Source organism: Theobroma umbraticum, unplaced genomic scaffold (assembly GCF_002168275.2).
Source record: "Theobroma umbraticum cultivar Fairchild unplaced genomic scaffold, ASM216827v3 scaffold_130.0, whole genome shotgun sequence".
In the NCBI taxonomy this organism is placed as follows: domain Eukaryota; kingdom Viridiplantae; phylum Streptophyta; class Magnoliopsida; order Malvales; family Malvaceae; genus Theobroma; species Theobroma umbraticum.
In genome coordinates this window covers 4,394,260-4,409,000 of record NW_018397264.1, presented here as the reverse complement: position 1 = coordinate 4,409,000, position 14,741 = coordinate 4,394,260, and the positions used below count along the sequence as shown (strand labels likewise).

Here is a 14,741-nt window from a genome sequence, read left to right as displayed (position 1 = left end):
TTACCAATTGCGAATTAGGTAGTACTTAATAGGTTTCTACTTTTTTTTTTTCCCAGTGAATGATAAATTTAGATTATTAATTTTACTTAATAAAATTATCAAAATACTTTCAATTCAAAATTAGTCTATTTATCTACAGTTAAAGATGTTTTTACAGGTTTATTAGACAAAATTAATGATCTAACCCATTATTGAAAATAAAAATTATCCACTTTCAGAAAAAAAAAATCTGACATAATTGAGACAAAAAATTGTCACATAAAAGAAATTAAAATCACAAAAAATATAAATAAAATTTACCCATAATTATATAATATAGTTAAGTTTATTTGTTGGAGTAAAATTGGCAAAGAATCAGATTAAAGGGTATTTATATTTAGAAATTTAACTTAATGGGTATAAAAACAACCATAATATTTGATAAAACCATTAAGACAAAAATCCATCCATCCATCCATATATCTTAATTTTTTCCTTTTTTTTTTTTATTGCTAGTTTGTTCATCTCCATGTTGAAGAGAAACTTTGTAACGCAAAAGTAAACTTACACTAAAGTTCACATTACAAAAGTTGAAAAACAGGCATCCGAAATAAGGGCTTTGATGGCAAAGAGAGAAGCCGAATAACTTGAAGGCAAACCTTGGTGGTTACAAGAATAGGGAGACATTTTTGGCATCAAACATTTCATGGACCTGTCTTTCAGAGCATGAGCATGAGCATGCAGCAACCAGCTTCAAAATCTGGAGAATGTCGGCCTCAAGCAAAAACATTCGTTGTTCCAGCCGAGGTGAGAAAACTTGATGCTTGGATGTTTGAGAGTCCAAGTTATCTTCAGCTCCTGGCTCTTTGCAATGCTTGAGTAATTGGTTCGTGGAAATATTGGAGTGATATAAAGAGTGCTTCCTGTTTTGTAAAGATCTAAACTCAAACGTTGATCTTATGACTACATAAATTGAATTATACAATGCAAAATTAGACAAAAAGAAATCAAGGGCACCTCTGTCCGAATTGTTCGACTTCCTTGATGCGGGCATGTATTCAAATACAAGTCAAATATGTCACGGACATTTTTTCCCTAAGAGAATACACAACATCAAAACCAAAGAATAACTGACTCAGTTCTGTCAATACATAACAAAATTCAGCACATGGTGAACCAAAAAGTTACAGAAACGTACAAAAGTGAAAAATGTCACTGTTGGTTGGTTAAAACTAAAAGAGCATTGCCATTATTTTTTACTCAAGCACAAATGTTCATCATCGCAGGAAAAGCACAATTCTTATCATCTGAAGAAAAAGAAACAGTAATGTGTACCGGAAAGACACAAACCCGAAATTAAGCTTCCTACAGTAACATACCTTTAACTTATGATCCTCTTCTACACTCTTTTCTAACCCAGAAAGTCCACCAAAAGCAATTAATAAATGCCTGCTAAATTATCAAGCAATTGTGACAAACCAGCAATAAATTTATAAAATAATAAGTTTTACCAACAAAAAATAACAAACCAATAATAAGTCATACTTAAAGGGTCCAATAAAAACAAAAATATACCTAAAAGCAGGCAAAGTAAGCTCTGATGAATTAACAATCAGTCCATGCTCAGATGTACCAATCAAGTGATCATACCCACCCTGCGACAACATCATAAAAGCTATCCTTATGTCAGTGGTAGATTAAGAAAAAACAAGAAATTAGAGAGGAAGAGGCAGTAGTTTAAAAGTGCACCATCAAAGTATACGTACCTTGTATGGGCATTCTGAAAATACTGAACTGATGTTGGAAGCATACCGCACTTTATACCCCCAATACGTTCCTGCTTCTTCCCTGGGCTTGGAAGACGAGACAACTTGGCGTGGTAAATCTACAAAAATGGATAAAAGATCAACTTTATGAGCTAAACACACATAATGTCATCTGTATGAATGTCGTGTAAAGATAAATTGTGGAGGCACTTATAACCTTGGACAAATTAAAAGAGTGCATCATTTTAAGTCCAAAACAAAGAAACTTCTCTAGAACAAGCTCAGAGAAAGGGTTCATCCAAGAACAAAATGAGAGAAAAATTCTTTCATGCAAATGCAAGTTTGACCAGCACTATTTCATTATTACATGTCTGCTAAATGCAAAATAAAAAAATATCACAGCCAAACATTCCATTATGGATGGAACCAAGGCATGTAAAATTTGCATTATTCAGTAACATACGGGATAAAGATGTTCATGTAAATCAACTTAAAACCTACGTATCAAGCTAGGTTTAAGTTTTCTGACACACATGCAATCAACCAAACTTAAATTAACCATCACATGACTCCAGACATAAAACAAGGTTAGAACGAATTTATTACCAGAATCCAGGTTGTTGTTAGTACCCATAGCAACAGTGATTCTTATTCCAGGTTCAAGTACTTGATCCACCACAACATTCTGCACAAAGAACCATGAAATAACCAAAAAAAAAAAAATCATAATTAGCATGTCACACTCCTTATCAAAGGAACTCACTATACAGTTTAATCTGAATGAGAGAAAAAATACAATGCAAGTTAAAGTAAAGGCATCATTGAGCTTTGTAAATGCAATTAGACAGAAAAAAAATTACAACCTTGAAGAACTTTAAGTGTGAAACAAATACAATCCCTTCTCATTGCCAGCTTTTATTTGAAACTCTATGTGAGTACCGAGTAATAATATGAAAAAGTTAAGGAAATCCCAATAAATGAACGGCAGCAAATTAGCAACCAAGAATTAAGTGTTCGTCCGCAGGTATTTAATTTCTTTCTATTTAAGACCCCTATGCTCAAAATGAAACAAAAGAAGCATACGTTAAAGGAATATTTAGCCAAAAGGCAGAAGCCTTCTGCTATTAACTATTAACAACTACAAGGAGCAAACATATAGATATGCAGTTAAGAGTTACCCATATAAGGACTGTTATGTGGTCACATAAGTTGAGTACAATCTTCTTGATTTATTTATTTTTTTCAATGTGAAGTTGTATACTATTCTATCTCTGTGTATCAATGTTAAATTTTCCATTTGATTTTGAAAAAGAAAAACACTATATAGGCATCATGTTTAAGTGAGACAAACTCCAAGAAAGAACATACCTTATCTAAACCTACATCAACCACTGTTCCCACAGAGCTTGTAGCTCTTTCTTTAAGTGTGACACCTATAAAGTTATCACAACAAATGAAGTCAGATAAAAGATTGAATTCAGTCTAATCAAGCTACATCTTCAGTTTACTAAAGATTGCTAAGATTCCCTCACAGAAATTACATCCAAGTTCTTTACAATCTGCAACCTAACCTTATCACTTCTTTGTAAAAGCTGCTAACCTCAGTTTCCATTACATGTAAAAACCATATCAATATATTACTCGAAATTTTTATCTGTCCCACAGATCACTTTTAACAACCACACCTTGACCTAGTAAGAATCTACTACATTGCATATGTTTCCAATTCACAAGACTATTAAGGAGTTAAGTTTACTTGACAATAAAAGGTAAAACTTATCCAAATAAATACATGATTTAGCAAATAATTTCATTATCTCATCTGCCATAGGATATATAACAGAGAATAATTCAAAGGGCACAAACCAAAACTTACCTTCACGGAAGGGTGCCCACTCATGCTTGCGCAGATGGTGTGGAGCATCAAGCGGAGGCAACATTCCCTGTAAAATGCAAACAAACATAAAATCAACTTTAACTTCACTTCCATTAAAAGAAACACAACAACAACAAAAGAATTTAATCAAATCTGCAAATTTGTAATAAAATTTGATACGCACCACATATCTTAGGCTATTATGCTTAGGGAAAAGAGCTTTTCTTAGATATTGAGGCGTCTCAAGATACTGCAAGATCCTTACAAGAAAAGCTGCTCCCCTTTCGTTTTCATTTGAATTGTTTTGTGTGGGAAAGGAAAAGGAACCTTTATTCACAGAGTTACTCTTACTGTCCAATACTACTACCTGCTTATACAAACCACAAAGTACACTTACAACAAGCTAATTTGTCTAATTAACTAATTAACGACTAAAATGTAGGATTAAATCAATAGAAATTAGGTGAAAAGACCTCATCGATTCGAAAAATAGTCGCAGCACGAGCAATTTGACTTGCCAACTGTACAAAAGGGAAAAGCCAAATGAAATGTTTAAAATGTTTTTTTTTTAAAGAGAGAGAGAGAGCAGAAATAGTGAATAGAAACAGAGGTTGTTTACCCGAGTAGCGAGCTCGAGAGATTGAGCGTTGTCGATGATGGAACCGGCGACAGCTATACTAACGGTGGGAATTTCGTCGGCTTCTGCTTCACTCTTGGTTTCTTTCTCTGCTTTGGTTTTCTTCTTCTTCTTCTTTTTCTTGTGAGCATCACCGTTAAGGAGACTGGGATTCGTGTGGTAGTTTGTTTGGGGTTCGGTTTCTGCTTCCACTTCGACTCTCTTCTTCTTTCCCATTTCTCAGTCGTGTGTCTTGCGCTGCGGAAGTGAAACAGTTAAACTGAACTGCGCCATCGACAAGGGTTTTCTGAGAGGTTTTTGGAGGCTTTTGCGGCTTTGTGTTGTTGCGGAGCGTGGGCCCAGAGTCCTAGACCCAGCGGCAACCCGGTCCAAAACAACAAATCTACGTATCTGACGGTCAGAATTTGTCTTCCGTAATGAGCAAAAAAGAAAGAACGGTCGTAACGGTTTCTATATTTAACCCAAGAATCCATGTACATTCAAGTAGATTGACATTTGTAGTAAAAAAAAATTTACATTAATTCCCAACATTTCTAAGTACGACCTCTTTTAGAAGAATCTTAAAATTTAGAATTAAATCATAAGTTAAGTCAAGCAGATGCTTTCAAGCTACCAAGCTTACACCTCGGACTCGGATAGGATTAGGCTCAAAGGTGTTATTTTGGATTGGTTTGAGGTCAAAGTATTAACAGTGAATAAACAATGCCTTTCAAAAAAAAAAAAAGGAAAAAACAGTGAATAAACAAGAAAATAAGATCTCGGCAAGATGATGCAAGCATCATGCCGGTGGGAAAATAAGAGCTTGGATAGCAGAGCAACTTCAAGAAAATAACATTGAAAAAATTAATCATAATTCACACTAAAAACCTTGAAGTTCATATTAAGAATCAACTTTACAAGATATTCTAGATCTGCTTTCAAAATCTAAGAAAATAATAGAGGTGTTATCCTTTGTTCGCAGCATTCTAGCCTCATTCAACAAAACATTAGCAATCGTCTCTGCCAAATTCTCCTTATCTGTACAATGTCTCTCCCTCGTCTATGCAGCACAAAAGTTAAAAAATTTTGTCAACATTACATTAGGCAAAAGGAAAATATTGATACGCAGCAACAAACTAGCAAGAAACTGTATATTATGCTACAACACAATACCTGTGCAACTAACTGAATTGCCTTCTTAGCACTAACAACATCCCAGAATCCATCGCTGTAATCAATGCGCAAATCAGATCCACCTTCCAACAATGTGACAGAAACGGCCAAAAAATAGAGAATACAAACAAGAAAATATAATAATACAGCCAACAACTACAAATTGAAGTGTTTTTCGTAAATGTCAATAGACTGGTTCAGAAAGGGTTCAATGGATCATGATATCATATAATATGTGCTAAACCAACAAATGTAAATAAAAGAAATGGTTTTAATGCCATTGAGACTGTCGCAATACATTTTAGCATTCAAAAATTTAAACAATGACAAAGATCAATAGAATCACCTTGCCAGTAGCGCAAATGCCCCACTTGTTTGGCTGATATGCACAACTTGACTTATATAAGGCTCAGAACTGAAGCGTGAATCTTGCTGTTTCACAAACTTATCTCCAAGCACCCTAGCAAGGTTCAAACCTGAAGCAAGTGGTCAATTACTCAATTATGTACCTTATTTTTGTGATGCTGCTAAGTGCTGACTGTAATGATTAGATACAGAAACTTGCACATACCACATAGACGTGTTTCCCCATCTTTTAATGGTTCCCCTATTCCTTCAATTCGGAGTCTTTCAGAAGAACTAGTTACTTTATGGTCTTCCGTCATCTTAATCTGCTTGTCTCCAACACTGTCACATTAAAGTTGTATTTTTCATAAGTACAGCACTAGATGCATCATTAAGGTAGCAAATTTCATTTTAAATAAATGAGCAGAATGGGATACAAAATTTATATGAAAGGATAGAAAATCATGAGAAAATTCTGCCAGAGGTAAGACAGCAATATGACAGTGTAACAGCCAATGCATTGCACTACAACGGTCCTTCTCCATAAGTACTTCAATGTAACGTCATAGTTACATGTATCATAGGCTAAAATGAAAGCAAGTAGCACAACTAGCTTTTGACAGATGCCATTAGCTTTCTTCATGAATAGCTGACAACAACAGATCTCATATTTACAACTTACAACATTATCTAAGTATGAATAACAGCAATTTCTTACATATGATTATGAATAGCCATGACCAAAGCCATCATAATTAAACTTAGTGTCAAGATAACCCATATTTCCCTTGGGACTATTTCAACACTCCATGTGATAGACTCTAATCATAAAACATTCCCATCACCCCACAGATCCCGCTACTAGGACCAATAAGAACAGAAATACATACTTCATAAGACAAGCTGAATCCCCAACGTTTGCACATTGTGCAAAGAAATTTCCATCACCATCAGCCCAAACCAGAAGCACTGTTGCAGTACAGCCCTGCAAGGAAATAATTATTACCATATGCAAACCATGAACTTCAATTACGACAGAAGAAAGCGATCCAATAGTTGACAATAACCCATTAAATTATAGTGTGAAGACCAAAAGCATATGTAAAGTCAAACTGGAAAATATGCAATAGCCTGCGTAAGAAGATTAAAGTTCAACATGAAAACAAGGTAGCATATCTACAAATTACCAATACGGAAAGGATAAATACAATACACTAAGGCCCTTACGATAAATAAAAGCATTCCACTGCACTATTGAGAAATTTACCAACTAAACAACAATGAAAATACATAAAGAAGTTAGACAAAGAAAAGAAGAAAAAACAGGCGAGGAAAAAACCTCATAATAGTTATTCATGCATGCTTCTGTTTGAGAGAATGCGTCTCTAAGAACATCGGAGGCATCACATTGCGACAAAACCCTCTCTCTTTTTACAGAATCTGATAATATGGTAGCAACCATCTCAGGCAAAATCCTGGACATCAAATTCTTGAAACTTTTAGTAAAATAGTTATCTCAAAATCAAAATATCAGCTAAAAAGGGCAGAACTGCTAGTTTTTTGTCAGATCAGAAACCTTCAATCTGAAACTCAATACCTAGTGGTATGAGAATAGAGCAATTTAGACCTTCAATATGATTATTGCAAATTTAGAAGGAGCAAAAAAAAACAGAGACAAGAACATGTTTTTTTAAGATCTTCATCAACCAAAAAGTACAAAAGAAAACAGAGTCTAAATGATATGATTACAAAATGCATTGTGTGTCACCATGATACTCCATCTCAATCTGTTTGTTCACTCGCATTCATAAACAAAATTAAAGACAAAACTAGAAAAAAGAAAAAGGATAGATAAATAAAGAAACACAAATGTTTTCTCATTTTTATGACAATTACTAGTCTCCAAAAATCCCTTTCAAGCACTATGGTATTTCAATAATTCTTCCTTGCTTTTCTACTATGTATTCCACTTACCTTTCGCTCTTCTACCCACTTCACTTGGCAAGTACAGTTAAAAATTCACACCAATAATTTTCTAAATTCCACTATTCAGTAAATATCCTAGCACCATTAGCAATATTGATCATCCATGACCATATAAACACATGACTGTCAATTTTTTTATAAAAGGAAACGAATACGACAGAAACATGCAGGCATATGTAGGAAGATGACAATTGGAAATTTCAGCTACCAAGCAGTCTGGTTATCATGGAAGAGAAAGGTACTGGAAGAAGAAACGAACCTTTTATCAAGAATGCTCAAAGTTATACCATAAAATAAGAGAATTCTCAAAAGCTAATGATCTATCACATACTGCGTTTGAGGAAAAACTAGACCTAAATATTAAATATTTCAGAATCTGTCGAGATATATTGAACTTCAATCCACAAATATACTGTAATACAAGTGAGTGAAAAATGTTGTGGTTCAACGGGTTGAGTTTGCCGGTCTGAAATCTTCTTTACACTAACTATTATGTAATAACAGTAGAAGGCATACAATCAAGTACAAGAATATATGATAATATTCTGTGAATAAATCACACCAAGACTAAGTCATACCAATTATTAGATCAGAAGATAGTGATCCTCATACTATCAGACTTTGAACAAATACAACATATACAGAAACATAGATGGGAAAAGATGCATATTACTTTGTTAGTTTTGACAAGCCATGAAGACTATGATACACTTTAGTAAGCATGATTAAGATTATATGCAAAACAAGGTTTATCTGATAAAATAATCAAAATATGAGAGGTGTCAGAGTCGATTTCAAACCCTTGCAAGGAAGCACACTAAAGATGGAATAGGAATACTAACTTGCTTGCAGATTGGGCCGCCTCAACACCACCATGTCCATCACAGATGCCAAATATTCCGAACTGCAATGTCAGCACAAGTATGAGATTCATCATTTATGGTAGAAGCGGAAAATATCAACTATAAAATTAATAACTTGAAAACCTGATCAACGCCGGGAAGAGGCCATTCATAATAGCAAACATCTTCCATAGGAAGCTTCTTTCCTCCGCGACGCAAAGACATAGGGTCCGAAATCATACCAACTCCAAAAGGGGCCAGGCACTCACTTTGGGATGAAATATGAACCTGTCAATGAAGAAAAATAATGAGTAACCAGTAAAATTAGCTGCAAATCCAGTATTACCACACAATACCAACTGAAATGCACATTTATTATCTGCAATGAGCACATAAAAGAAATTACTTAACGACAAAACAGTCAATCAAAAAACTAAAGCAGTTACGTAAACAATCAACGTCTAGTTGTCTGCAATCCCATTAACCATATAGGATTATCTTAAGGACAACAGTCTATCAACTGTCAGCAGATGGTGCACCATTAATGTTAAGTTCTTCAATTTACCAGAGCACTTTTTAAGTATAGCTATGAAATAGAAGCAAATGGGAATTCCCTGAAATAAGTAAATAGTATTGGACAGATAAAGAGCAAAAAGATTATGTATTTTTAGAATGTCAAAAATGGATGTGGCTAGTGGGATATGACCCTATTTCATCAGAGGTATTTTATATCAATATAATGATCCTGACAGACAGAATATAAGTTTTTAACTCATTTTCTCATATTATGGCAATCTTATCAAATTGCTTAAATAAGAAAATTTTACCAAAATGCAAGTACTTCAATATTCTGGAGAAATGAATGAAGAAAAGCTCTTGTTCATGCGAAATCCAGTACTTGTGAACCTAATAGAATTTATCTAGAAACCATTTATATTTTTCAGAAGCAAAAGTACTAGAATTACGAGTAGATAAAGAAGCGGATTGACTTACACATATTTTTGAGGTTGTGCCAAGTGTTATTGTGTCTCCACTTGCAAGTTCCATTGGGTCACCCCAATGCCTACTTCCAGTATCAGGATGATTAATTGGCTGAGAATTCAATAGTGTTCCATTGAGGCTACCCATGTCTACCAGCTCCCATTTCAATTTCTGCAGGTGTTCATACTTATTGGAAACAATTAGTACACCATACATACTGCAAGGCAACAAAATGAAAACTAATGTCATACAATTCATAAGTAGTTTACATTTGAATTCCAATTTATCATTGCATGCTTTCCGGAAACCTCTGCATCCTTCAACAATAAATCACTTGGAGAAACTCTTCCAATGGTCAATGGCAGCTTTGAAGTGCTTGCTGACTGTACAGAACAACGAAGTCCACGAGAAGGACCTGAGACAACCTCAAGAGAGAGACAACTTCCTGCACTTCTAACAGAAAGATATAGTTACATCCTTTACACATGCAGTCAACTAAAAAGGGATCAATACAAATGAGAGAAATAAAAAATTACTTTGACCATTGATAGCCTTGGGCAAAAACTCTTGAAGTCTATCATTTTCCACACCATATTTCAAGTTTTGACTTTGATTTGGTAGTCTACCATGGTTTTGCACTTCAACTAAGCGATCTGTCACCAATGGACGCTTTAGTGTCTGACCAACCAAAATATCCTCTGAAGGATCAGATACTACATCTAGAACCAGGCTATCACCTGTACAAAGTAAATCATTAGCATTTGGAGTTACTTAAGCAGGAGTACAGTTAAACCATATCAATAAAGAGAAAATCAATAAAAGATGAAGCATAAAGTTAATACCCTGAGTCAAATGGATAGATGCAGAGGGAAGCCGTTGTTTGTGAATAAGCCCTTGAGTGCGAGGAGGGCGCAGAAGAGCTTCATTTTGGTGGCACGCTCCCTCTAAATCATAATTTCTTGTCAAATCGTTGCTTTGTTCTTGAGTTAGATCTACATCATCTGGTACAAGGGGCCTTTCCAAGTCACCAACCTACAAACCAGTGCAATGTGTCAAAATGTATAAGGGCCACAGGAGTTTCAAACAGAAACAAATGCATAGCAGTTCCCAAGAATTCCTCTTGACTGAATGGAAGGAATATAACAAATATACAGAATGTTATCACAAGTTTTTCCTTTAGATAGACAAACACATGCAGAGTTTAAAGAAAGATTCTAACATTACACCCATCATGTGCGCTTAGATTGTGTTTGGATTGATGAGAGAAAAGTAAAGGAAGAGAAACAGAGAGCGATCACTGAAAGCAAAATTTAATTTCAATACGGTTGGACATGATGGAAGAAATGAAGAGAAAGATGAGACAATTATATGATATTAGCGTTTTTGTTCCGTGTTTTATTTGGGAATAAGTGGACGTATTAGGAAAATTAGTCTATTGGTTGGTTTTTGACCCCCAAATTTCCCGCTTCCAATAGATTGAAAAAATGAGTTATGAGATAAATTGCAAGCAACATTTAAGTTATCCTCTTTTCTCTTTTCTCCAGATTTTGCCATCCAAAGGAGAAATTAACATCAGTCGTAATAATGAGTTCCCTAACACACTTCTTAAAGCTAATGTTTGAAGAAACATTTTCAGTCAAAATGCAATGAAAATCAGAAAATTCACCCTCAACTACTACAACGGATGCATATGTATTCTAAAAATGGCAGCTTAACAAAGTGCCCTTAGGGTAGGGCACTTGTAAGCATCTACTATTAACAAATATGCATTAAGCTGTCAATCATTGTTGAGTCGCTCAGATTTGAACTCATGGATCTCCGAGCAGATTTCCTACCATATTAAATCCACTAAACTACAGCCATATCCAATAATCATGATAGAAATCCACTATTCAGACAGCTAATAAAAAACTACATGTTACATTCCATATCCGGCGTTCACGATTCAAAATTTCAAATTCACATTTCAAAAAGCTAATATAAAACAGATTACATGTTACTTCCCCAATCAGCTTTTGATCCACTTGAAAATCAGTTAGCATCCATAAAATCTAACGGCAATATTAAAAAATATCAAAAAAGAGTAGAATGCATCTCTCCAATTTCACGAATGAAGTACAGCTGCACTGCATTTCCACTGATTTCAGCAAAGTGAAAGTTGAACCACGAGTAACATACTACCACCTTATCAGATTCCTTTTCTATTCATTCAAAACATTACTACTTAAACTCGGCGCTAGGATTCATTGCACACGAGATAGGTAATACATGAATCAACCTAAAAATCCCCAGTAAAGCAGTCTCGAAATTAACTCTAATAGAAAAAAACCTCCCAACTACCACAAATCAATAAAACATGTATTAGTGACAAATAAAGCCTCGAAAAAGTTTTTCCACCTCAACCTTCGCTCAAAAGGCAACGATCCACAATTGCAAATTTACAATCAAACCTAAATCAATGCTCCTAAAATAGATTATCCTATAATCCAACGAAAGTTTTCTCTCATCAAACACCGAAAAAACGGGATTAGATTACTTGATGAAGGAAATGAAACGGGAGGAGATGGTACCTTGATGGTGCGAGAGCGAGTGGAGGAAGAGGAGAAGGAGAAGAAGCGCCATGGTTTGAAGGCGAAGAGGATGAGGATGATGATGAGGAGCAACATAAGGAGAAGTAGGGTGAAAAGGACAATGCTTTGTAGCATCGCCATCGTCGTCGCGCGCTCTCTCTCCTCTCAGAGAGAAAGATTTCAGATTGGGCTCCTCTTCTCGAGAACCTCGCTTTGAATTGGTCGCACCTCATTTTCCCCCAATTTTTCTTAAATTTAATTATTATTTCCTCAACGTATCGACTGTAAAATTCCTTTTTATTTTTAAAATCTAAAAATTCTTTTAAAACCATAAAATTGCCATACTCTTTCTAAATTTACAAAAATACGGATACTATACGTGTACGTCCACTTTCCCGTAACTTGTGGATGTATGACACGTGGTATTCATGCACGAACTTATTAATTTATCACAATTTGTTAGTATTATTATATTACATCATTTGCAAGTGTAAGTGATTCGGTGCAAAAAAAAAAAATAGAAATGTAACTGTAGGGAATAAGTCGTGCTGATGTGTATAACATGAACCGTTTTGATATTTTAAGACCTTCGTGTTTGTTGATTCGAATTTTGTCTTGGACAAAGAGGCCAGCAAGTTTCGTATATTGGACCAAATTAAGCCCAGATTTTATTTTGTGACATATTTTCTCTCACTTAACAATGCAATATTTACCTATAGAAAATAAAATGCTTTAAAACATTAAGTTCAATATTATATATGTATATTAATTTAAATAATTAGCTTTAAATTTATTAATAAATTTTTTAAAAAAAATAGGCAGAGATGATGATTTATAGATATTTTCCTATTTTTGGCACCTGATGGGCTACAAAACATTTTAAGCTAACTCAAATATTTTCTTCGACGGTGTCCCCACACGGGAACCACCACCAAAGATTAACTAACTAACCAGCAAGGTTATACCAAACTGCACCTAATTTGTCGGCTCAAGCTGTACCTTGTTCTGAAATTATGTCTTATTTGTTGTTTCTACATCAACTTAACAAAAAAGGTAACCAAGTACTACTAAACTATGTAGCCAAACCCCAAAAAGGCATGACACGACTTTGGTAAAGGTAACACTTTGAGAAAAAAAAAAAAGAAAAATTTTAGCAAACTTTATCTTAATCTAAGTGAATAATCGAATGGAGATGTGACAAAGAAATAAAGTTTGAATTACAAAGGTTTTCATCCCTAAGCATGAGTGCTAATTAATGAGGGTTAGTTACTAACCATAATTTGTATAATGGAAGTGCTACACTATAATTCTTAATCTTTAAGTAAAAATCTTAATGTTGAAGATTCTCTGCCTTTGTAAGATTAATAATTTCTTTCTTCAATGATTTAGACACTTTTGTTTGCTCGAAAAGATGTTAATGGTTTCCATTAGTAATGTTCCTAGTTGGATAATCCTTATCCATAGATATAAGGATACTTATCTACTGTTCTTGGGCTAAGTGTCAAAAAGAAAATATTAAATCACTTACAAAGGAAGCCCCATGATTGAATTAATGTTGCTAATTATTGATAATTGCGAAGTGTTATATTGCCTTTATTGGGATAAAAGGTTTGTTAACTTTCAATGTCCGTAATATGCTATGAAGCTAAGCAAGCAAGCTTTCGAAATTAATTGGGTTGGGTGGAGAGAAAGGTTGATTAATGTTTGACCAAAATTCACCTACCACAAAAATGGTGTTTTTATTAGTTAAAAAAAGATGTTTAAATTTTTTTTTCTTTAAAAGGAAGATAAAAATTAAGTAAAATTTGAATGTAAAAACATCCTACTTAAAAGTGAAAAAGATAAATTATTATTTGCAAGTAAAATGCTTATATCAAACAGGGTAAAATATAGAGAAGTAAAAAATAAAAAACCATACTTATAATTATAAAGATAAAATATGAGCAAAATGCTTGTCATTCATGTTTAAATTTGGACGTGTATGTGTAGAACTTGATGCATTGGTTAAAATCCGACTATTTTATGTTCGTGTTCCATGCGTAGCTGTCATCCCAAAGGGATTGACGGACTGTCATGGAAGCATTTTCCTTCAATTTTTACCTCAACCAATTGAAATGTAACTAAAAGATGTACGGAGAAAACAAAATTATGGATGTGTTGGTAATCAAAAATGATTTGTTAAAGATTTTTTTTTATGTAAAATGTTTTATAGGAAATTTTAATTTTTTTATTATTTAAATAAATTATCAAAAAAATTATTATTTAAATAATTTTATGAAAAATATTTTCTTTTATGGTAGAGTTATTTAAGTGTTAAAATAATAAATAAGAGTTTGATTATAAAACAATATTGATATTTAATTTTTACTTATTTGGGATCAAAATTAGTAATGGAAATGAATATGGACAAAATCAATAATGATATTTTTTTAAGTATTTAACTAAATATCTGTAATAAAAATAAACTATAATTTTTCAAAAATTTTCCATCTTATCACTTTTTTATCATAATTACAAAAATACAAATATTTTTTAATTATATAAAATAACCAAAACCTATACTTATAAATATGTATTCATTAAATGATAATTATTGAAATATTTTTA

The 14,741-nt window shown here is 33.6% G+C and overlaps 2 protein-coding genes across 3 annotated transcripts; both read right to left on the bottom strand.

Moving 5' to 3' along the window:
- Window positions 1-437: 437 nt before the first annotated feature.
- LOC110421385 (methyltransferase C9orf114 protein) lies at window positions 438-4,615 on the bottom strand. Its single transcript, XM_021434978.2, has 11 exons — window positions 4,241-4,615; window positions 4,095-4,142; window positions 3,806-3,988; window positions 3,622-3,688; window positions 3,114-3,178; window positions 2,352-2,430; window positions 1,746-1,864; window positions 1,555-1,634; window positions 1,359-1,428; window positions 997-1,074; window positions 438-902 (listed from the first exon to the last, which is right to left on the bottom strand). Exons 1-11 carry the CDS (start codon window positions 4,472-4,474, stop codon window positions 831-833), a joined length of 1,095 nt encoding a protein of 364 aa, XP_021290653.1. The 5' UTR covers window positions 4,475-4,615; the 3' UTR covers window positions 438-830.
- Window positions 4,616-5,065: 450 nt separating this feature from the next.
- On the bottom strand, window positions 5,066-12,380 carry KAPP (kinase associated protein phosphatase). Of its 2 annotated transcripts, none has more exons than XM_089784446.1 (13): window positions 12,135-12,380; window positions 10,407-10,596; window positions 10,101-10,301; window positions 9,834-10,009; window positions 9,577-9,750; window positions 8,728-8,871; window positions 8,584-8,645; window positions 7,095-7,230; window positions 6,646-6,740; window positions 5,982-6,097; window positions 5,757-5,886; window positions 5,411-5,465; window positions 5,066-5,297 (listed from the first exon to the last, which is right to left on the bottom strand). In XM_089784446.1, exons 1-13 carry the CDS (start codon window positions 12,273-12,275, stop codon window positions 5,139-5,141), a joined length of 1,779 nt encoding a protein of 592 aa, XP_089640572.1. In that variant the 5' UTR covers window positions 12,276-12,380; the 3' UTR covers window positions 5,066-5,138. The 2 variants fall into 2 exon arrangements, with proteins under 2 accessions (XP_089640572.1, XP_021290652.1); XM_021434977.1 differs by having other exon boundaries at window positions 9,577-9,735; window positions 12,135-12,379.
- Window positions 12,381-14,741: the final 2,361 nt, after the last annotated feature.